General features: G+C 45.4%; 1 protein-coding gene across 6 annotated transcripts in view; it reads left to right on the top strand.

Moving 5' to 3' along the window:
- actn4 (actinin alpha 4) overlaps positions 1-17,505 on the top strand; it is a 170,315-nt gene that overhangs the window by 86,667 nt on the left and 66,143 nt on the right. For all 6 annotated transcript variants that reach the window (XM_008122243.3, XM_008122242.3, XM_008122241.3 and 3 more), the window contains exons 2-3: positions 12,619-12,733; positions 13,184-13,303. In XM_008122243.3, coding sequence (XP_008120450.1) covers positions 12,619-12,733; positions 13,184-13,303 — 235 coding nt within the window. The remainder of the gene's footprint in view (positions 1-12,618; positions 12,734-13,183; positions 13,304-17,505) is intronic.

Below are 17,505 nucleotides of genomic sequence, written 5' to 3'. Positions count from 1 at the left end.
AGGCTGTTACCGACCCCGTTTTCAAGAGGGTTCAAGCCCAAGCCCCGCCGGCCACCTTGCTGCCTTTTCTTCCATACCTCCTGGACGTCATCCAGGCATCTTGGAAGACTCCATCTTCGATACCTCCAACCTCTAAGAAAATAGAGGCCTGGTACCGAACCGATGACGAAACCCTGGAATGGCTCAAGCATCACCCTGACCCAAACTCCATGGTGGTAAAGGCCTCCCAATCGTCGGGTCGACAATCCAACTCCCCGGCCGACAGAGAGGGCAAACGCTTCGATGCGGTAGGCCGCAAGCTATACTCCGGTGCTCTCCTCCTTTGCCGCATGGCAAACTACGGGGCCTGCATGGGCGCTTATCAGCAGATCCTCTGGGAGAAAGCCCAACCTTTCTTCGCCAAACTTTCTGACGAAGACCGATCAGTCCTTTCGACCCTCCAACAGGAGGCGGACTCTCTCGCACACCACCAAATTCAAATGGCTAAGCATACCGGTGATACCGCCGGAAAAATGATTGCCCACGCGGTCGCGATCAGACGGCATGCATGGCTTCGGTCTTCAGGACTCTCTTCTTCCTCTCGACAAGTGATCGAAGACCTTCCTTTCGACACCCAGGGCCTTTTCAATTCTGGCACTGATGACAAACTTAAGTCCAATCACGACTTCAAGATTCTCGCAACAAAGTGCGGGACCGATCAACCTCAGGCTCAGTGGACCCGATGGTTCCCGCAACGGTACCGTCGCTACCCTCAGCCTTTTCGTCACCAGCCGTTTCGACGCTCGTCGAGCTCGAGTCACCACAGTCATCAGCAACAACCTCGCCGCCAGCACCAGGTCCCGAAAGGTCGGGACAAAGGTCCTGCAGCTATGCCACAACCCCAACGTCGGGCCTGACGCCCAATCTCTCGGAGATCTTTCTATCTCCACTACTTCTGCCACTACCATGCCGCTCCTAGGCCCCGACCAGATCCTTCCTCTCTGCTCTTTCCTCGACCGCCTAGCTCCTTTCTACCGCGAATGGGAGTCTATCACCTCAGATGCCTGGGTTCTTCGCATTGTCAGAGACGGCTATGCCTTGGAATTCGAAACTTTGCCACCCACGGGTCACATCCTCCACACCGACCCTTCACCGGAAATATGCGCCGAGGTCGACTCCCTTCTGGCGAAGGGCGCAATCCAGCCTTCTCCTTCCGAGCAGGACACTCGAGGTTTCTTCTCGAGATACTTTACGGTTCCCAAGCGGGGCGGAGGCCTTCGGCCTATCCTCGATCTACGGGCCCTAAACCTCTTCATTCTGCCTTCAAAATTTCGAATGGTTTCAGTGGCCTCCATCCTCCCGATGCTCCGACACGGAGACTACTTCGCCTCTATAGACTTACGCGACGCGTATTTCCACGTCTCGGTGCGAAGATCCCACAGACGCTTCCTTTCCTTCAAGCTCCTGGGACAATCTTACCAGTTCACAGTTCTCCCTTTCGGCCTCGTCACGGCCCCAAGGGTCTTTACAAAGGTGGTCGCCGTGGTGGCAGCGCACCTCAGGAAACAGGGCATTATGGTCTTTCCTTATCTGGACGATTGGATGATTGTCGCGTCCGATCCCTCATCCCTTCAAAACCATGTCTCACAGACTCTTTCTCTCCTGCAACGGCTGGGCCTTCAGTTGAATGTCTCAAAGTCTCAACTCCTCCCAACCACAGAAATCCGTTTCATCGGAGCTCTCTTCAACTCCATCACGGAAACCGCCTCCCTACCGAAGGACAGGTTCCTAGCCCTTCAACAGCACCTTTCCCTCCTCCTTCGCAACCGCAGGATCCGAGCCCACGCGGTCCAAGTTCTCCTGGGTCACATGGCCTCCACGGTCATGGTTACTCCTTTTGCCAGACTACGTCTCAGACCTCTCCAGAGATGGTTCATAGACTCTTTCAAACCCCATCGGCACCCGAGCTCAATGTTTCTCACGGTACCGAACCAGGTTCGCCTCTCCCTTCGCTGGTGGCAGGACCCAGCGAATGTTTGTGTGGGACTTCCCTTCCATCCCTCCCTTCCGTCAGTCACCATCACGACCGACGCCTCCAATTTTGCGTGGGGAACCCACATGTCGAACCTCACCGTCAGGGACCTGTGGTCCACCCAAGAAAGGTCTCACCACATAAACTTTCTAGAACTGTTATCAATCTTCAAAGCCCTCCGGGCGTTTGCCCGCTTTCTTCCCCACAAGACCGTTCTGATCCAAACGGACAACGTAGTAGCCATGTACTACATCAACAAACAAGGGGGTACGGGCTCGAGAAAACTCATGGCTCTCTCGATGGACATTTGGCTATGGTGCATAGCGAGACACATAACCCTGTCGGCAGTTCACCTTCCGGGGGCTCAAAATACTTTAGCAGACTCTCTAAGCAGAATAACGACCTCCCCCCACGAGTGGCGTCTCGATCCCGAGATCCTGAAATCCGTCTTCGACGATTGGGGCTGGCCAGCTCTGGACCTTTTTGCCTCCCCCTCGAACGCTCAACTTCCTCGGTTCGGAGCGAGACTACCTCCAAACTCGACTCCGGGCTGTCTCGGAGACACGTTTCTCCTCGACTGGACTCTCGAACCCGTCTATCTTTTTCCTCCCTTCCCTCTCATCTCGAGAGTGATAGAGAGACTCTATCTAACACCGACATTGGCCATCCTGATCGCCCCTGCATGGCCACGCCAGCCGTGGTATCCCACGCTGCTCCGGATGTGTGCGGATCCCCCCCGCACCCTCCCAATTCTCCCTCATCTACTATCTTCACAGAAGGGACAGGTTCTCCACCCCGACGTCCCGTCCCTGCACCTGACTGCCTGGAGGATACTTCCTTAAACTCTCTCCACCCAGACCTGCAGGCGATCCTTCGCGCTGCTCACAAACCGGCCACATCGAAAGCCTATGCTTACAAGCTGGCAAAATTCCAAACTTTCCTTCGGGACCGACGCGTCGATCCCGCCTCTACTTCGATCCCGCTGGTCATGGACTTTCTACTTTCCCTTGCGGATCGTCAACTTTCTCTGGCCTCGATAAAATCCTATCTCGCTGCTCTCTCCTGGCATTTCCAACGTCAGGGACAACCCTCTCTCTTTTCTAACAACCTCATTAAGACCTTCCTTCGAGGTTACAACAACTTGCATCCTCCAGTCCAACCTCCGACTCCCGGATGGAGCCTCGAACTCGTCCTTTCTCAACTAGCTTCAGCTCCCTTCGAACCCATGGCCTCTGCAGACCTTCACCTTCTCTCTTGGAAGACTGCCTTCCTCATCGCTATCACCTCTGCCCGCAGGCCTTCGGAACTGGCTGCTCTCCGGGTGGACGAACCCTACCTCCGTTTCCACCACGACAGGGCTGTCCTTCGCCCAGACATCACCTTCCTACCTAAGGTGGTCTCTGCTTTTCATCTGAACCAGGACATAATACTTCCTGCTTTCTTCCCCAATCCTTCTTCTTCTCTAGAACGGAAACTCCATCTCCTCGATGTCAGGAGAGCCCTCCTTTTCTACAAGGACAGGACTAAGGACATACGTAAGTCACTTAGACTTTTTGTGGCCTACGCTACCCACAAACTGGGCGAACCTCTTTCTTCCCAAAGACTCTCACACTGGATTGCTCAGACCATTGAGCTCGCTTATCAGCTAGCCAAACGCCAGCCCCCCTCTTCGATCCGCCCTAGATCTACAAGGGGCCTTTCCACCTCTACGGCCTTCCTGAGGGGCGTCCCTCTCGACTCCATCTGTCGAGCGGCTATCTGGTCCACTCCATCCACCTTTGTTTCACACTACCGGATGGACTCAAAGAACCTCAAGGACTCGGCTTTTGCCAGGTCCGTCCTCTCCTCCTGCCTTACCTAATGTTGTTGCCTTACTCAAACCCTTTTTTTCGGGTTTATCCTTCTTACAGGCTGACCGTTGTCATCCATCCCGTTTGTATTCAATGTGCTCAGGGTCTCTTTAACATAGTGCTTGTGTACTATACTTACCCACTGCACTGAAACTTAATTTTTGAATGCTTCTCCCTCTGTTTTCTGAGAATGAGTTTATGCCTACCTCTGTATTTTCTTACAGACTATTGCCTACTTACTATGTTATGATTGTGTTATGGATCCTAACACAAGGATCGGTTTTATTGCACTATATGCTATTGCATCGCTTACTTGACCATTGCATTTGCCTTTTTTTTGCACCTTGTGCTCAATAAATGTGTTTGGACACTAGACTGGTTATCGGGTTTGCTATCCCACCTACCTACACCTTAGCTTGCTAGTCTCCATTAGTGTGCATTCACAGAGTACACGAAGAAAAAGGACAGGTTGCTTACCTGTAACCGTGTTTCTTCGAGTGTACTCTGTGAATTCACACAATCCCGCCCTTCCTTCCCCACAGGCAAACCTCTCCCTTTCTCGCTGCCTTTGCGGCGTAGGAACTGGAGAGCGGGCGCGGAGGGCGCCCTTTATACCCTCCGGGAAGAGGGGCGAGGTTACCGCCAAATTTCAAACTTTAGCTTGGAAGAGTATCCGTTGGAGCCTGCGCAGGCGCAGCGTTCTCCATTAGTGTGAATTCACAGAGTACACTCGAAGAAACACGGTTACAGGTAAGCAACCTGTCCTTATTCCTCTCCCTCTAATTAGGACTTCATTTTTCTTTTCTTTTTGTTGTATCAACCTAGAGCCGTGAATGATGGGTTGTGTTGTCATATTTCGAGGTTGGGGGGCCTGTAGTTTTGTTGTTTTGTCCGCTGCCCTGATGCTATCACTCTTTTATATATATAGATTTAAGAACAAACCTACAGCACCCAATTGTTCGTAACTTACAGACTGTGTTTTCAAAGGATAAAGCAATAAGCTGGTTCACACCCCTTGTGTTTTCCAAAAAGAGCCCTTCTGAGACCTGTTTCCTATGTTACAGAGTGGTGTCCATCCATTAGTTGATAAAAGGTTGAAATGGGTGGATGAGTTCCAAGCCAGTGCCTCTCTGTTTTTTAAATAAATCTCATTGTGTTGGTCTCAACCAACCAACCAAATTTTCTCTTTCAGCTACATTGTGGCCACCGCTCAATTAATCAGCCTCTGTCTCTGAGTTTTCTGAATGAGCCGGGTTGGTTACGGTTGTCAAAACAAGCCTGGTGCTTGTCGAAAGCTCTCCGGTTCTCAATTTCTGACTTTCCGAGCCGGATCGTTGCACTCATCGGCGTGTCTATGGGGCCAACACCCCTCCATTACCCGCCCTGCCTGTCTGCCTATCTTGGTGGGAGGGAGGCAGGCGGTAGGAGCAGGGCGTTGCAGATAACCCTTGATGTAGACTGACAGGCCCTATTCATAGCCCAGAGCTCATGGCTTCTGACTCCCAGGAATGTGATACTCCTCATTCTGAACGGCTTTGCGGAAGGCCACACCTGTAGTATGTTCGTATGGATTTCTTTTGATATAAATAAATAAACAGCAAGCATTGGAAACCCTGAATCATTTTGCAGACTGTCCTGGGAATTCCACCATTGTCCTTGACATTGTCATCGCCATCATATTTTATTTTCTCTGTATGCTACTCTTCCATATAATTATACCTAAATGAACTTGCAGTGTATCAAGTGATTTCTGTGACAGATATTGTTGAGTGCCTTCAAGGCAACTCTTATCATGGGTTTTTCTAAGGACGAAAGAGTATGACTTTCCCAAGGTTACCAGGTAGGGACAGAATCAAATCCTGGCCTCCAGGTTCATAGTCCAGCACTCAATCCACTACACTGACTCAATTGCCAATTTACTAACCTAGTAAATGTTTGTAGGTAATCTGGTAACATCTATAGACATAGCTGCATCCTCTTACCGTATATACTTGAGTATCAATCAACCCGAATACAAGATGAGGCACCTAATTTTACCACAAAAACTGAGAAAACGTATTGACTCGAGTATAACATGAGGGTGGGAAATGCAGCAGCTACTGGTAAATTTCAAAAATAAAAATTGATACCAATAAAATTATTAATGAAGGCATCAGTAGGTTAAATGTTTTTGAATATTTACATAAAACTGTAATTTAAGATAAGACTGATTGAATCATTATTCTAACCTTCTTCAATGTAAATGTGCTTACGTAGCCTTTCAATAATAATAGAGTAAAATAATAAATGGTGGTGGCGCTGTGTGTTAAAACGCTGAGCTGCTGAACTTGTGGACTGAAAGGTCCCAGGTTCAAATCCCGGGAGCGGAATGAGCGCCCGCTGTTAGTTAGCCCCAGCTCCTGCCAACCTAGCAGTTCGAAAACATGCAAATGTGAGTAGATCAATAGTTACCGCTCCGTCAGGAAGGTAACAGCACTCCATGCAGTCATGCCGACCACATGACCTTGGAGGTGTCTACGGACAACGCCGGCTCTTCGGCTTAGAAATGGAGATGAGCACCAACCCCCAGAGTCGTTCACGACTGGATTTAACGTCAGGGGAAAACCTTTACCTTTAATAATAAATACAGTAAAATAATAAATAAAATAATAAATAGAGAAAAATAATATATTTAATAACAATAATAGTATCAGAGAATAATAATAATAATAATAATAATAATAATAATAATAATAATAATAATAATAATAGAGAAAAATAATAAATGTACCTATGTACTTGAGTTTAAGCTGACCCGAATATAAACCAGCCAGGACCCTTACTCAAGTATAAGCTGAGGGGGGCTTTTTCAGCCCTAAAAAGTGCTGGAAAGCTCAGCTTATACTGGAATATATACGGTATCCTAATCACAGGCCAACGAGATACCTTAAGCTGAGAAGGAATACCTAAACAAAGCTCACCCATAGGTTTTGAAGTTGAATGATCCTGGCCTCTTTAATCGTCCACAGATTTTGGCATTAAGTTCTTCTGGCCCTGTGGGTCTGAATTTGTATAAATAAGGACCGGTTCTTTTAAAAACCAGCAGGTACTATCTCTCTTCCCATGTTGTATCTTAAAATATATACAAATGGAATCTTTTGAACACGTGGTCTGAAGAGAAGCTTGCAAGAGTCAATTTGTATGCATAATTTAACACCCAACAATTGCAGATACCGTTTCGACTGTAAATCTTAATTTACAGTGTGCTCTTGTTTCTGGCTCACTGAAGAGAAAACTAAAACTGGGAAAAGTTATTTTCTTTTGCCTTCTAACAATCCAATTTTTCCGTGACCTGGGTGATAGAGAGGGAAGGAGAGAGTTTTTCTGACCATTCCTCCACATAATTTTATATGTGCCCCAGACTAGCTTCCTCCTACCTGGTAACCTCCCCTAGAAGGTAAATGTGGCGAGACGTATGATGGCCCAACAAACCTTGTCCAATATTAGACTAGCCCAGAGTCCTGCTCGCTTCCTACCTTTCAAAAGGGAAGCTCAGGAAGCTTCTGTAAGTTCAGGCTAGATGTGATAATTTTGCAACTCCCATCGGTGTTCAACCACACAAATTTCATCATATGAAGGACACATTGAATCCTGTCCCTGCTTTACATACACACTGAGGTTCGAGGGAGAAAGTCTTGTAACTCCTATGATTAAGAAGGAAAGATAGCAAAAGTTCTGACCAGGTTTGCTGATCCATCTATACACATAATAAAAGTGAAAAATGTGTACGTGTGTATGTGAAGGTGTCCATTTACAAAGACAGCCTCCTGCCTCCACAAACAGCTGTAGTTCTCACCAAACAGGAGACACCCATAGTGCTCCCTCCACTGACATGCAGGTTATAGTGAGCGCCATGAACATGTCGCCCAAACCCTGCCTGTGTCCTCCACAAACACCATTCTGCCCCCCACCCAAGTGAAGGCTTTTGTGTGGGGACCATTTCATCCTAGATGTTCTGTTTTTCCTCCAGAATGGACATCCCAGGGTTCCTTAATTTGCATGACCCCGCCCACTGCCTCTCCCTTAACCCTTTTCCTACCCTTTCCTATGGCACACAGTAAACTGAACAAGAGGTTTGGGGAGAATTCACCATGATTTACAAGAGTTATACTTGACCTACATCCTGAGAGCACTGTTAACCCAACCAACGATGGATCTGGACCAAATTTGCCACGGATAATGGGACTTGCAGTACTTTCACTGAAACTGTGGCGCCCACCGACAATGGACTGGGACCAAACTTGGCACTGTGAAGCCCCATGACCAACTGAACATACTGCAGGGGTTAGTGGGAATGGACCTTGATTTTGGGAGTTGTAGTTCATCTGCATCCAGAAAGGACTGAACCCAGCTGACGTCAGATCTGGACCAAACTTGGCATACAGACCCTACATGGCCAACTGTGCATACAGGCCTGGTTTGGAGGTGATTGACCTCAGATCTGGGAGTTGTAGTTTATCCTTATACAGACAGCACTGAACCCAGCCAACAACGGATCTGGACCAAACTTCAGTGACATTACCTAAAATCCCAAAACAAACAATGCCTTCTTCTAATAACCCGGGCACTGCCGGGTCCCCGAGCTAGTATAAAATAAGACTTGTCACTAGGTCAGTGATGGCCAACCTATGACACGCATCAGCACTGACACACCTAGCCATTTTTGCTGACATGCTGCCGCATGCAGATTGATTGGATGACTATGTCTTTTGTGGCCAAATTTGATGTGATTTGGTCCAGTAGTTTTGTTGTTTAGTCCATGGGAATTATGCACATTACATTTATATATGTGTGTGTGTGTGTGTGTGTGTGTGTGTGTGTGTGTGTGTGTGAGTGTGTGATTATTACATCATTCTATTATTATTGTAATATATTAGCATATTATTACTATTATATTATATTATTATTCATTATTCATGACTACATTGGAACTAGAATAGAGAGAAATCAGCGTGGAAACTGCAAGAGGTACCATAGATAGTTGTACATGGAAATAATGGTAGTATATAGTTTTTGATTTATTAAATACAGTTATATATTACAATTATATATTTTTGTTATTTAAACTACAGTAGAGTCTCACTTATCCAAGCCTCGCTTATCCAAGGTTCTGGATTATCCAAGCCATTTTTGTAGTCAATGTTTTCAATATATCATGATATTTTGGTGCTAAATTTGTAAATACAGGAATTACAACATAACATTACTGTGTATTGAACTGCTTTTTCTGTCAAATTTGTTGTATAACATGATGTTTTGGTGCTTAATTTGTAAAATCACAACCTAATTTGATGTTTAATAGGCTTTTCCTTAAACCCTCCTTATTATCCAAGATATTCGCTTATCCAAGCTTCTGCCGGCCCTTTTAGCTTGGATAAGTGAGACTCTACTGTATACATATTGCGAAATTATGGTTTTTTTCTCAAAGTGACACACCACCCAAGTCATGCTAGGTTTTTTGGTGAATTTTGACACACCAAGCGCAAAAGCTTGCCCATCATTGCGCTAGGAGGATATGGAAACCATCTGATATTTATTTCCAGACTCTCGGCCACACTTCTCTTCTATACCCTCATCCCAAAGCATCTCTACTAACAACTCTCTTTCCAATCTACACAAAAGTGAGATATCTGAATTGGATGATGCTGGCAAGGAAAGCACCTGCTTTCTGAATGGCGTTTGGAGGTGGTACATGTCAGGCTGAGTCAGCCAGTATCTCTTCTCTCTGTTTCTTTTGCTGGCAAAACATACAACCTCTTGTTCCAGATAATTTTGTCTTCATATCCAGGAAGATTACTTGGCTGCAGTGCCCGTAACAAGTGCATTAGTTGGAGGGAAAGACTGTTTCCACCAAATTATTGGTGATTCGTACCGGGGTTCAAAGCCTTCTTGCACTGACAGCATTTGCCATTCGTGGGGATTCTGAGACTTCCATGTTGCAGCAAGCTAGGGCAATTTCTTTAATGCAGAAGAGAGAGCTAGTTAACAAGTTACGGTGTTTGCTTACAAGCAGAATGCCTCAGCTGGGACTTTTTTGTTCAAGATGCAGCTTCAGATGTGGCTGTGTTGATTCAACTTAGGTCTCAGTCACTATAGCACTATTATGCCTTTTCAACTGCTTTGGTTTCATCATATGGAATCTTGGGATATGTCGTTTAATGAGGAACTAGAGCCCTCTGACTAAGAATTCTAACTGCAAGATATCATGGAACGAAACCATGGCAGTTAAAGTGGAACAATGCCACTGTAATTGCATAGCATGAAGGGGCCCATGGTCTTGACCAGAGATTGGAAGGGTTGCACCTTTTGACTACAACTTCCAGAATCCAACAAGGGCTAGAGGATTTGGGGGATTCTGGACATGTTGCGCAACTTTTTAAAAACAATTCCAAACTCTGATTCAGCTAAAGGCTCACATTTTTTCTTCCACTTGGATGTGTGGATGCATGGCAGTACATTGGACTAGAACCATAGAATCATAGAATAGTAGAGTTGGAAGAGACCTCATGGGCCATCCAGTCCAACCCCCTGCCAAGAAGCAGGAAATCACATTCAAAGCACCCCCGACAGATGGCCATCCAGCCTCTGTTTAAAAGCTTCCAAAGAAGGAGCCTCCACCACAGTCCGGGGAAGAGAGTTCCACTGCCGAACAGCCCTCACAATGAGGAAGTTCTTCCTGATGTTCAGGTGGAATCTCCTTTCCTGTAGTTTGAAGCCATTGTCCTTGTCGTCTCTTCCAATCCTGTGATTCTCTATTTCTGAGAAACCCATGCAATGCTGTGTGTGTGTGTATAAAGCAACACAATACAGTTTGAAAAAGTCCTTTTGCATTGCAACATCCAGAATCCCCCAGTTACCATACGTTTCCCCCAAAATCTCTAGCTAATAGGTAGGGTGCCCCAAGGGGGCATTTATTTTTTATTTTGTGTCAAAAGCATTGCATAATAAATAAGTTTAAAAGCGGTAAAATAAAGGAATCATAAATAGCTAAATAGTTTTAGGCCAAAAGTGGGCAATAGCAATCGCATTGTCCGTAGCTTTGAACAACTCCTCCTCTGTGCATGAGGCAGGGCATTGTGGGCAAGCATACATGTGATGGGTTGTTTGTTCTGCTCCACAGTCACACAAGGTGGAGGATTCCTCCAGGTAGTGCCATCTTGCCAGGTTGTCTTTTGATCTGCCCACTCCGCTTCTGAGTCTGTTCAGGAACTTCCAAGTTGCCCATTCTTGGTTTGCCCCTGGAGGAAGGAAGGCCCTCATGGGGGGCCATCCAGTTGGGATTGCCTGGTTTAGCAGAGGGACACCCTTGCTGCTGCTGGGGGTTCTGGTGGTGGTTCTCATGAAGCTCCTCCTTGACTTGAGTCTAAACTGTTTGGGACCCGCCTACCTTTGTGACTGCATCTCCCCCTATGAACCCACTCATCCGCTTCGTTCATCCGGTAGGGCCCTTCTATCGCTCCCGCCACCATCCCAGGCTCGGTTGGTGGGGACGAGGGAGAGGGCCTTTTCTATTGTTGCTCCCTGGATCTGGAATTCCCTTCTGGAGGAGATCCGGCAAGCACCCACCCTGGCTTCCTTCAAAAAGCTGCTTAAAACCTGGCTCTTCTGCTGCGCCTTTGGATAACCAAGCCCATAGCTATAGTAGTTGCACAGGCCATCTCTTTGACTTGAAACACTGCACTTTATTCCTCTGCCCCAAAGCATCTTAGAATATAACATTGCATTTTAGTTCTAGTGGCCCCTCCAGGCCATCCTCTCCTCCATCCCAGTGGTCTTTTTTATTTTTTTCTCTCTGATTCATATGTTATTTGAGTAATTATATTGCTTCTGTTTATGTGATTGTTTTAGTCAATGGTTATGTTTTTTTTTATTCTTATAGCGTTTTATAGCGTTTTCAGTGTTTTATTGTACAATGTTTTATGCTGATTTTATATTGGAAACCGCCCTGAGTCCCTTTCGGGGGAGAGGGCGGTATACAAATAAACTTTTACTTACTTACTTACTTACTTACTGGGAGGAGGCTGATCAGTCCCCTCCCAAGGGGGCATTGAACCTCATGTAAGTTGTGACCTGCTCTTCCCTGGCTGTCTTCGCCTTAACTGCCTGCCCCAAGGGGGACTTTCCTCAGGATCAGCACCAATGCAGAAGTCAACTGTGAAATGTAGTTCTGTCAGCAGACAGTCCCTGGTTTTGCAATGGGAACACATTGGGCGACTTCGGAAAACAACATTATATACTTTTTGCACCTTGGTAATCTCATTTTCTGCAAAGTCTGTTGAAATTTTGCAAAGATTCCAGACTGTGGTGAGTGTCTGTGTCTAGAAGAGGAAGGCTCCAACTTGGGCCTTTGAAGGACTCCAACCCTGTGTTGTGTCAAATGAACTCTCTCTGCCCTCAGACCTTCACCATGTGGGCCATACAATTGCTTTCTTTCTAAAGGAGAACTGGGAATTGCAGAATTAGTAAGGCATTGGGTCCAGGTTCCATGCCCAAGCGGTTCCAAGCGGGCATTTCATTTCAGTAGTAGTTATATGGACCTGACCTGAGTGAAGAGGACTCAGTAGACTTCTCCCTTCCATGCCCAGACGGGTTGGTTTGTGTTTGCCTTGGATCTCTTTCTACCCCCAAGGAGTCTAAGCAGATCCATCTTAGGACCAATATGTGTATTTTGGGTCAGTGTTCCAAACCCTAACTTTTTCTCTTTTTCCTCTCTTGCAGACTTTCACAGCATGGTGCAATTCCCACCTGCGGAAAGCCGGTACACAGATTGAGAACATTGACGAAGATTTCCGCGATGGCCTCAAGCTCATGTTACTCCTCGAGGTGATTTCAGGTGAGGCTTGGATTTAAGGGAAAAAAATCTTTCAAGGCTGTTTTTTTCTGTCAAGTGTGTTCTGGTTTGGGAACAACTGTCACATCGTATAAATGGCATGATGTGGCATGTGCAGGATTACTAGCAGCACCACACCTTCCTAATCCTTGTGGTCAGAAGAATTCCCATATCCTTTAATAAACCTCTCCAACGTTTTGGCAGAGAACCACATTTTCTCTTCCCCGGTATTATTGGATTACAGTTCTTGCAAACATAGCCACTGGTAAGGGATGCTGGGAATTGCGACCCAACACCATTTAGAAGGCCACATTATTTCCCACCTCTTCTTTTTGGATCAGATAAAATTGTCATTCCGATTTGTGGACTTGCTACATTTATGTTGTTGTGAAAGGGAAACAAATGTTGTTTTCTATTGAACCTAACCCTCTCCCTTCTTCTGGCCTGTTTCAGGAGAACGGTTACCAAAACCGGAGAGAGGAAAGATGAGGGTGCACAAGATCAACAACGTCAACAAAGCCCTCGATTTTATCGCAAGCAAAGGAGTCAAACTGGTTTCCATAGGAGCTGAAGGTAAGGCAGCATGGGACGATAAAGTGTTCTTTGGTCAGGGAGAACTACAGTATATACTTGAGTATAAGCCGACCCAAATATAAGCAAAGGAACCTAATTTTACCACAAAAAATGGAAAAACGTATTGACTCGAGTATAAGCCAAGGGTGGGAAATGCAGCAGCTCTTGGTAAATTTCAAAATAAAAATAGATACCAATACAATTGCATTAATTGAGGCATCAGTAGGTTGTTTTTGAATATTTACATAAAACTGTCATTTTAGATAAGACTGTCCAACACTGATTAAACCATTATTCTAAACTTCTTCAATGTAAATGTGCCTACGTATCCTTCCAATAATAATAATAGAGTAAAATAATAAATGTAATAATAACAATAGTATTAGAGTAAAATAATGGAAATGTACTAACGGTAATAATAGGGTAAAATAATAAATGTAATAATAATAACAGTAAAATAACAAAAGTAGTAGTAATAATAACAACAACAACAACAACAGAGTAAAATAATAAATGACCTTGTCTCAAGTACAGTATAAGCCATGAGGGACTTTTTCAGTCTTAAAAAAGGGCTGAAAACTCGGCTTATACTTGAGTATATACAGTATGCTCATTTTAAACTAAGTGTGAAACCAATCTATGAATTGTAAGTCCCTGGGGGTAAGGAGCCTCTTACCTTGTACTTCATAAAATCTATTTGCACCTAGGTAAATAATACAATAATGTATGTATGCTGTTGCCCTTGATCCCTTCAGCTCAGGGATGGCAACTGTGTGAAAGTTAAGGAGCAGTCTCTTTGACCTCAATGCCGCAAGCCCAAATGCATCAGTTTTTCTCTACAGTCAAAACAGTGACATGTGGTCACTTCATATCACCATTTTTAGAGTTACTGTTGATGAAAATGGATATATTTTGAGGTCAGAATGTGATTCTGAGGTGCTTTTGTATGTTTCCCCACATTTGGGAGGCTTTGTCTATTGCTTTGGAACCAAAGAAAGTGCCTTTTAATAAAAGGGTAAGTTCCATGGCTTCAGAAGCCTGTGGCGCAGGCGGGAGAGCAAGCCAGCTGCAACCAGCTGCAATGAATCACTCTGACCAGGAGGTCATGAGTTCGAGGCCCGCTCGGAGCCTATGTTTGTCTTGTCTTTGTTCTATGTTAAAAGGCATTGAATGTTTGCCTATATGTGTAATGTGATCCGCCCTGAGTCCCCTTCGGGGTGAGAAGGGCGGAATATAAATGCTGTAAATAAATAATAAATAAATAAACAAAGGCCAGTGGGCCACAATTCCTCTCTGCTCTACCCTCGCACCCCCAAATTTGGACTAGTCAGGCCTCTCCAGTGACGCAGTAAGCCTTTATCTGTGCTGTTAGTTGAGGACTCAACTTGGCATGTCCTGCCGTTGCTCAGCAGGAGTTTGCTGGGGAATCCTCCCTTTCTGACCTTGGATGGGTAAGAGATCTGAAATCTACTAGAGAACGGAGAATTTGCGACCACAGAACAGTGCCGTGGGCGTGTAGGAGTTGTGCTTTTATTATTTTATGGAAGCTATAGCTTGGGAATTTGCCTGGATTTGTAGGACAGGATAGAAACAGAGTCACCCATATATTGTCAGATAAACTCAGGATGTTCTACCCATGGAACAACAGCCTCTCCCATGTTATGAGCAGGGAGGGCCGGGTGTAGAGGACACACAAGAAACCGGATCTGCACGGAGGGAGTGTGAAAGGTGAAGTGTGTGGCTGGGCCTATCTATAGCCCCACTCACAAAGGAGGAACTCGTGGGCAGAGCTTTAAAAAGTTACCTTCTTTTAAAAAACTTATAGTTCTGAGATTACTCTAGCCAGCATGGCCACTATAGTCTTTAAATTGCTAACTTTCCCAAGGTTCTGGTCCTGCAGTGTCATTTACCCCAGAATTATATCTGTAACCTGCCAAACTTGGAAATCTATATATATAAAAGGGTAATGAAATTTTGGCCTAGGACAAAACAACAAAACTACACATTCCAGAAACACTAAACTTGGCAGCACAACCTCTACGTTCATACAACAAAAAGAAAACAAAAATAAAGTCCTAATTGGAGGGAGAGGAAGAATTGTTTTTATCCAATTGCTGCCAGTTAGAAGGCTAAGCCCTGCCCACTTGGTCTCCTAGCAACCCACTCAGTCCAGGGAACAGGCAGAATTAGGCCTCACCTAGGCCTCTTCCCTACTGCCTATAAAATACAGATTATCTGATTTGAACTGGATTATATGGCAGTGTAGACTCAAGGCCCTTCCACACAGCTACATGACCCATTTATAATGGACAATGTCAGGGGAAAACCTTGACCCTTGACCTTAACTACCACCAATTCCTCAATACTTTATTTCCCATACCACCAGACTTCGCCACAGCAACACGTGGCCGGGCACAGCTAGTGTATTTATATTTATTTATATCCGTGTGGGAAGTTCAATGTATTATGTTTGGGTTGCTGTGAGTTTTCCAGGCTGTATGGCCATGTTCCAGAAGCATTCTCTCCTGAACGCTTTGCCCACATCTATGGCAGGCATCCTCAGAGGTTGTGAGGTCTTTTGTAAAACTATGCAAGTGGGGTTTATATATCTGTGGAAGGTCAAGGCTGGAAGAAAGAACTCTTGCCTGCTTGAGGCAAGTGTGAATGGTACAATTGGCCACTTTGATTAGCATCAAATGGCCTTGCAGCTTCAAAGCCTGTCTGCTTCCTGCCTGGGGGAATCCTTTGTTGGGATTGCTTCAAGCAGACAAGAGTTCTTTCTCTCACCCTGGACATTCCACAGATATATAAACCCCACTTGCCCAGTTTCCAACAGATCTCCCAACCTCTGAGGATGCCTGCCATAGACGTGGGCAAAGCGTCAGGAGAGAATGCTTCTGGAGCATGACTATAGAGCTCATAAAACTCACAGCAACCCAGTGAGTCTGGCCATGAAAGCCTTCGACAACAAATTACATTGGGGCTAGGAAGATTTGAGTTCAAATCCTGCGCTTAGTTAAGTCAACCTACAAACTCTCTTTCTCTTTCCTCCTCCCCAAAATCAGGTTTAAAAGAAAGCAAATTCTTTGAAATTGAAACTGAAGATGCCTAATGAAATTGTAGGATCCATAGGAGTCATTTGAAAATGTTTTCTTTGTCCTCAGTTGGTCAGGGAACCCTTGGGCAAGTCACATAATCTCAGCCTCAGATTGAAACAATTGCAAAACTCTGAATGGGAGAATAGGGTTGCCATAAATCAGTCTTGACTTGAAGGTTCACAGCAACAATAACAACTAGAAATGAATAATTTAGTCACCCTCAGGAAGCCTTTTCAGGTTGCCGAATTCATCCTGAATGCAGTTTATTCAGATTATTGAATCCATCCTGGATCCAGAATAGCCACTCCTATGCTGTCTGCCGCATCGATTCAGCTCTTCGACATGCACCCTCTCTCAGCAGTATTGCTGCAGTTCCTTCTGCCTGAGGGTGATGAATTATTTGATTTATTCAGAGTTGTAGTCTAGCCCGTTCCCGAGGTCACCGGTCTGGGCAAAACAGGGGTAAAGCATGCGAATGCAAGTTGTTGTGGCTCAGAGCCTTAGGCCAAATATTCTACAAATGCAGTGATACCACCTCTTCCAATAACGACATCTCTGCTGTGCGGGAAAAGCTCCATTTTCAGGGCAACCATAGACTCATTTGTGTTTCCCCACAGCTGGCTATTGGAGCGGACTGAACGCTCTTGGCGCACTCAGACACATTTACCTCCATTGTAACCATTCTTCCGACCCAGTACTTGCTTTCAGTTGTTTCTGTGACTGGAATCCCTTTGATCTTTGCCTGGTTTACATGCCAGCAGCAAATTTGTTACGCACTTTAAAGCAAGCAGACAAGAATCCTCACTCCTCCCACTCCAGATTCCTGCTTTTTAATTTCTCAGCTCTGCATTTTCTGTGGATCAGATCCCTGTTGCTTGCAGTACAGTAGATATGCTGTTCAAAAGGTGCTGGGAGCTTATGTATCTCCCAGCCTTCTTTTTCTTTATTTTCACATCTGGACATTTAATTAAAAGAAGCAATTTACTTGAGTTCTGCAGTTTTGGGGCCTCTGTACTGTTTTCTTTTCAAACATTTCGCCTTCAAAACTCCTTTCCTGGTTTCTCCTCCTCTTTGACTGCCATCTCCTTGAGTTCTTTTACTCCT

The sequence above is a fragment of the Anolis carolinensis genome, unplaced genomic scaffold, assembly GCF_035594765.1.
Source record: "Anolis carolinensis isolate JA03-04 unplaced genomic scaffold, rAnoCar3.1.pri scaffold_10, whole genome shotgun sequence".
NCBI lineage: Eukaryota > Metazoa > Chordata > Lepidosauria > Squamata > Dactyloidae > Anolis > Anolis carolinensis.
The sequence above is the reverse complement of the archived record's forward strand: the minus strand, read 5'-3'. Positions and strand labels throughout refer to the sequence as shown.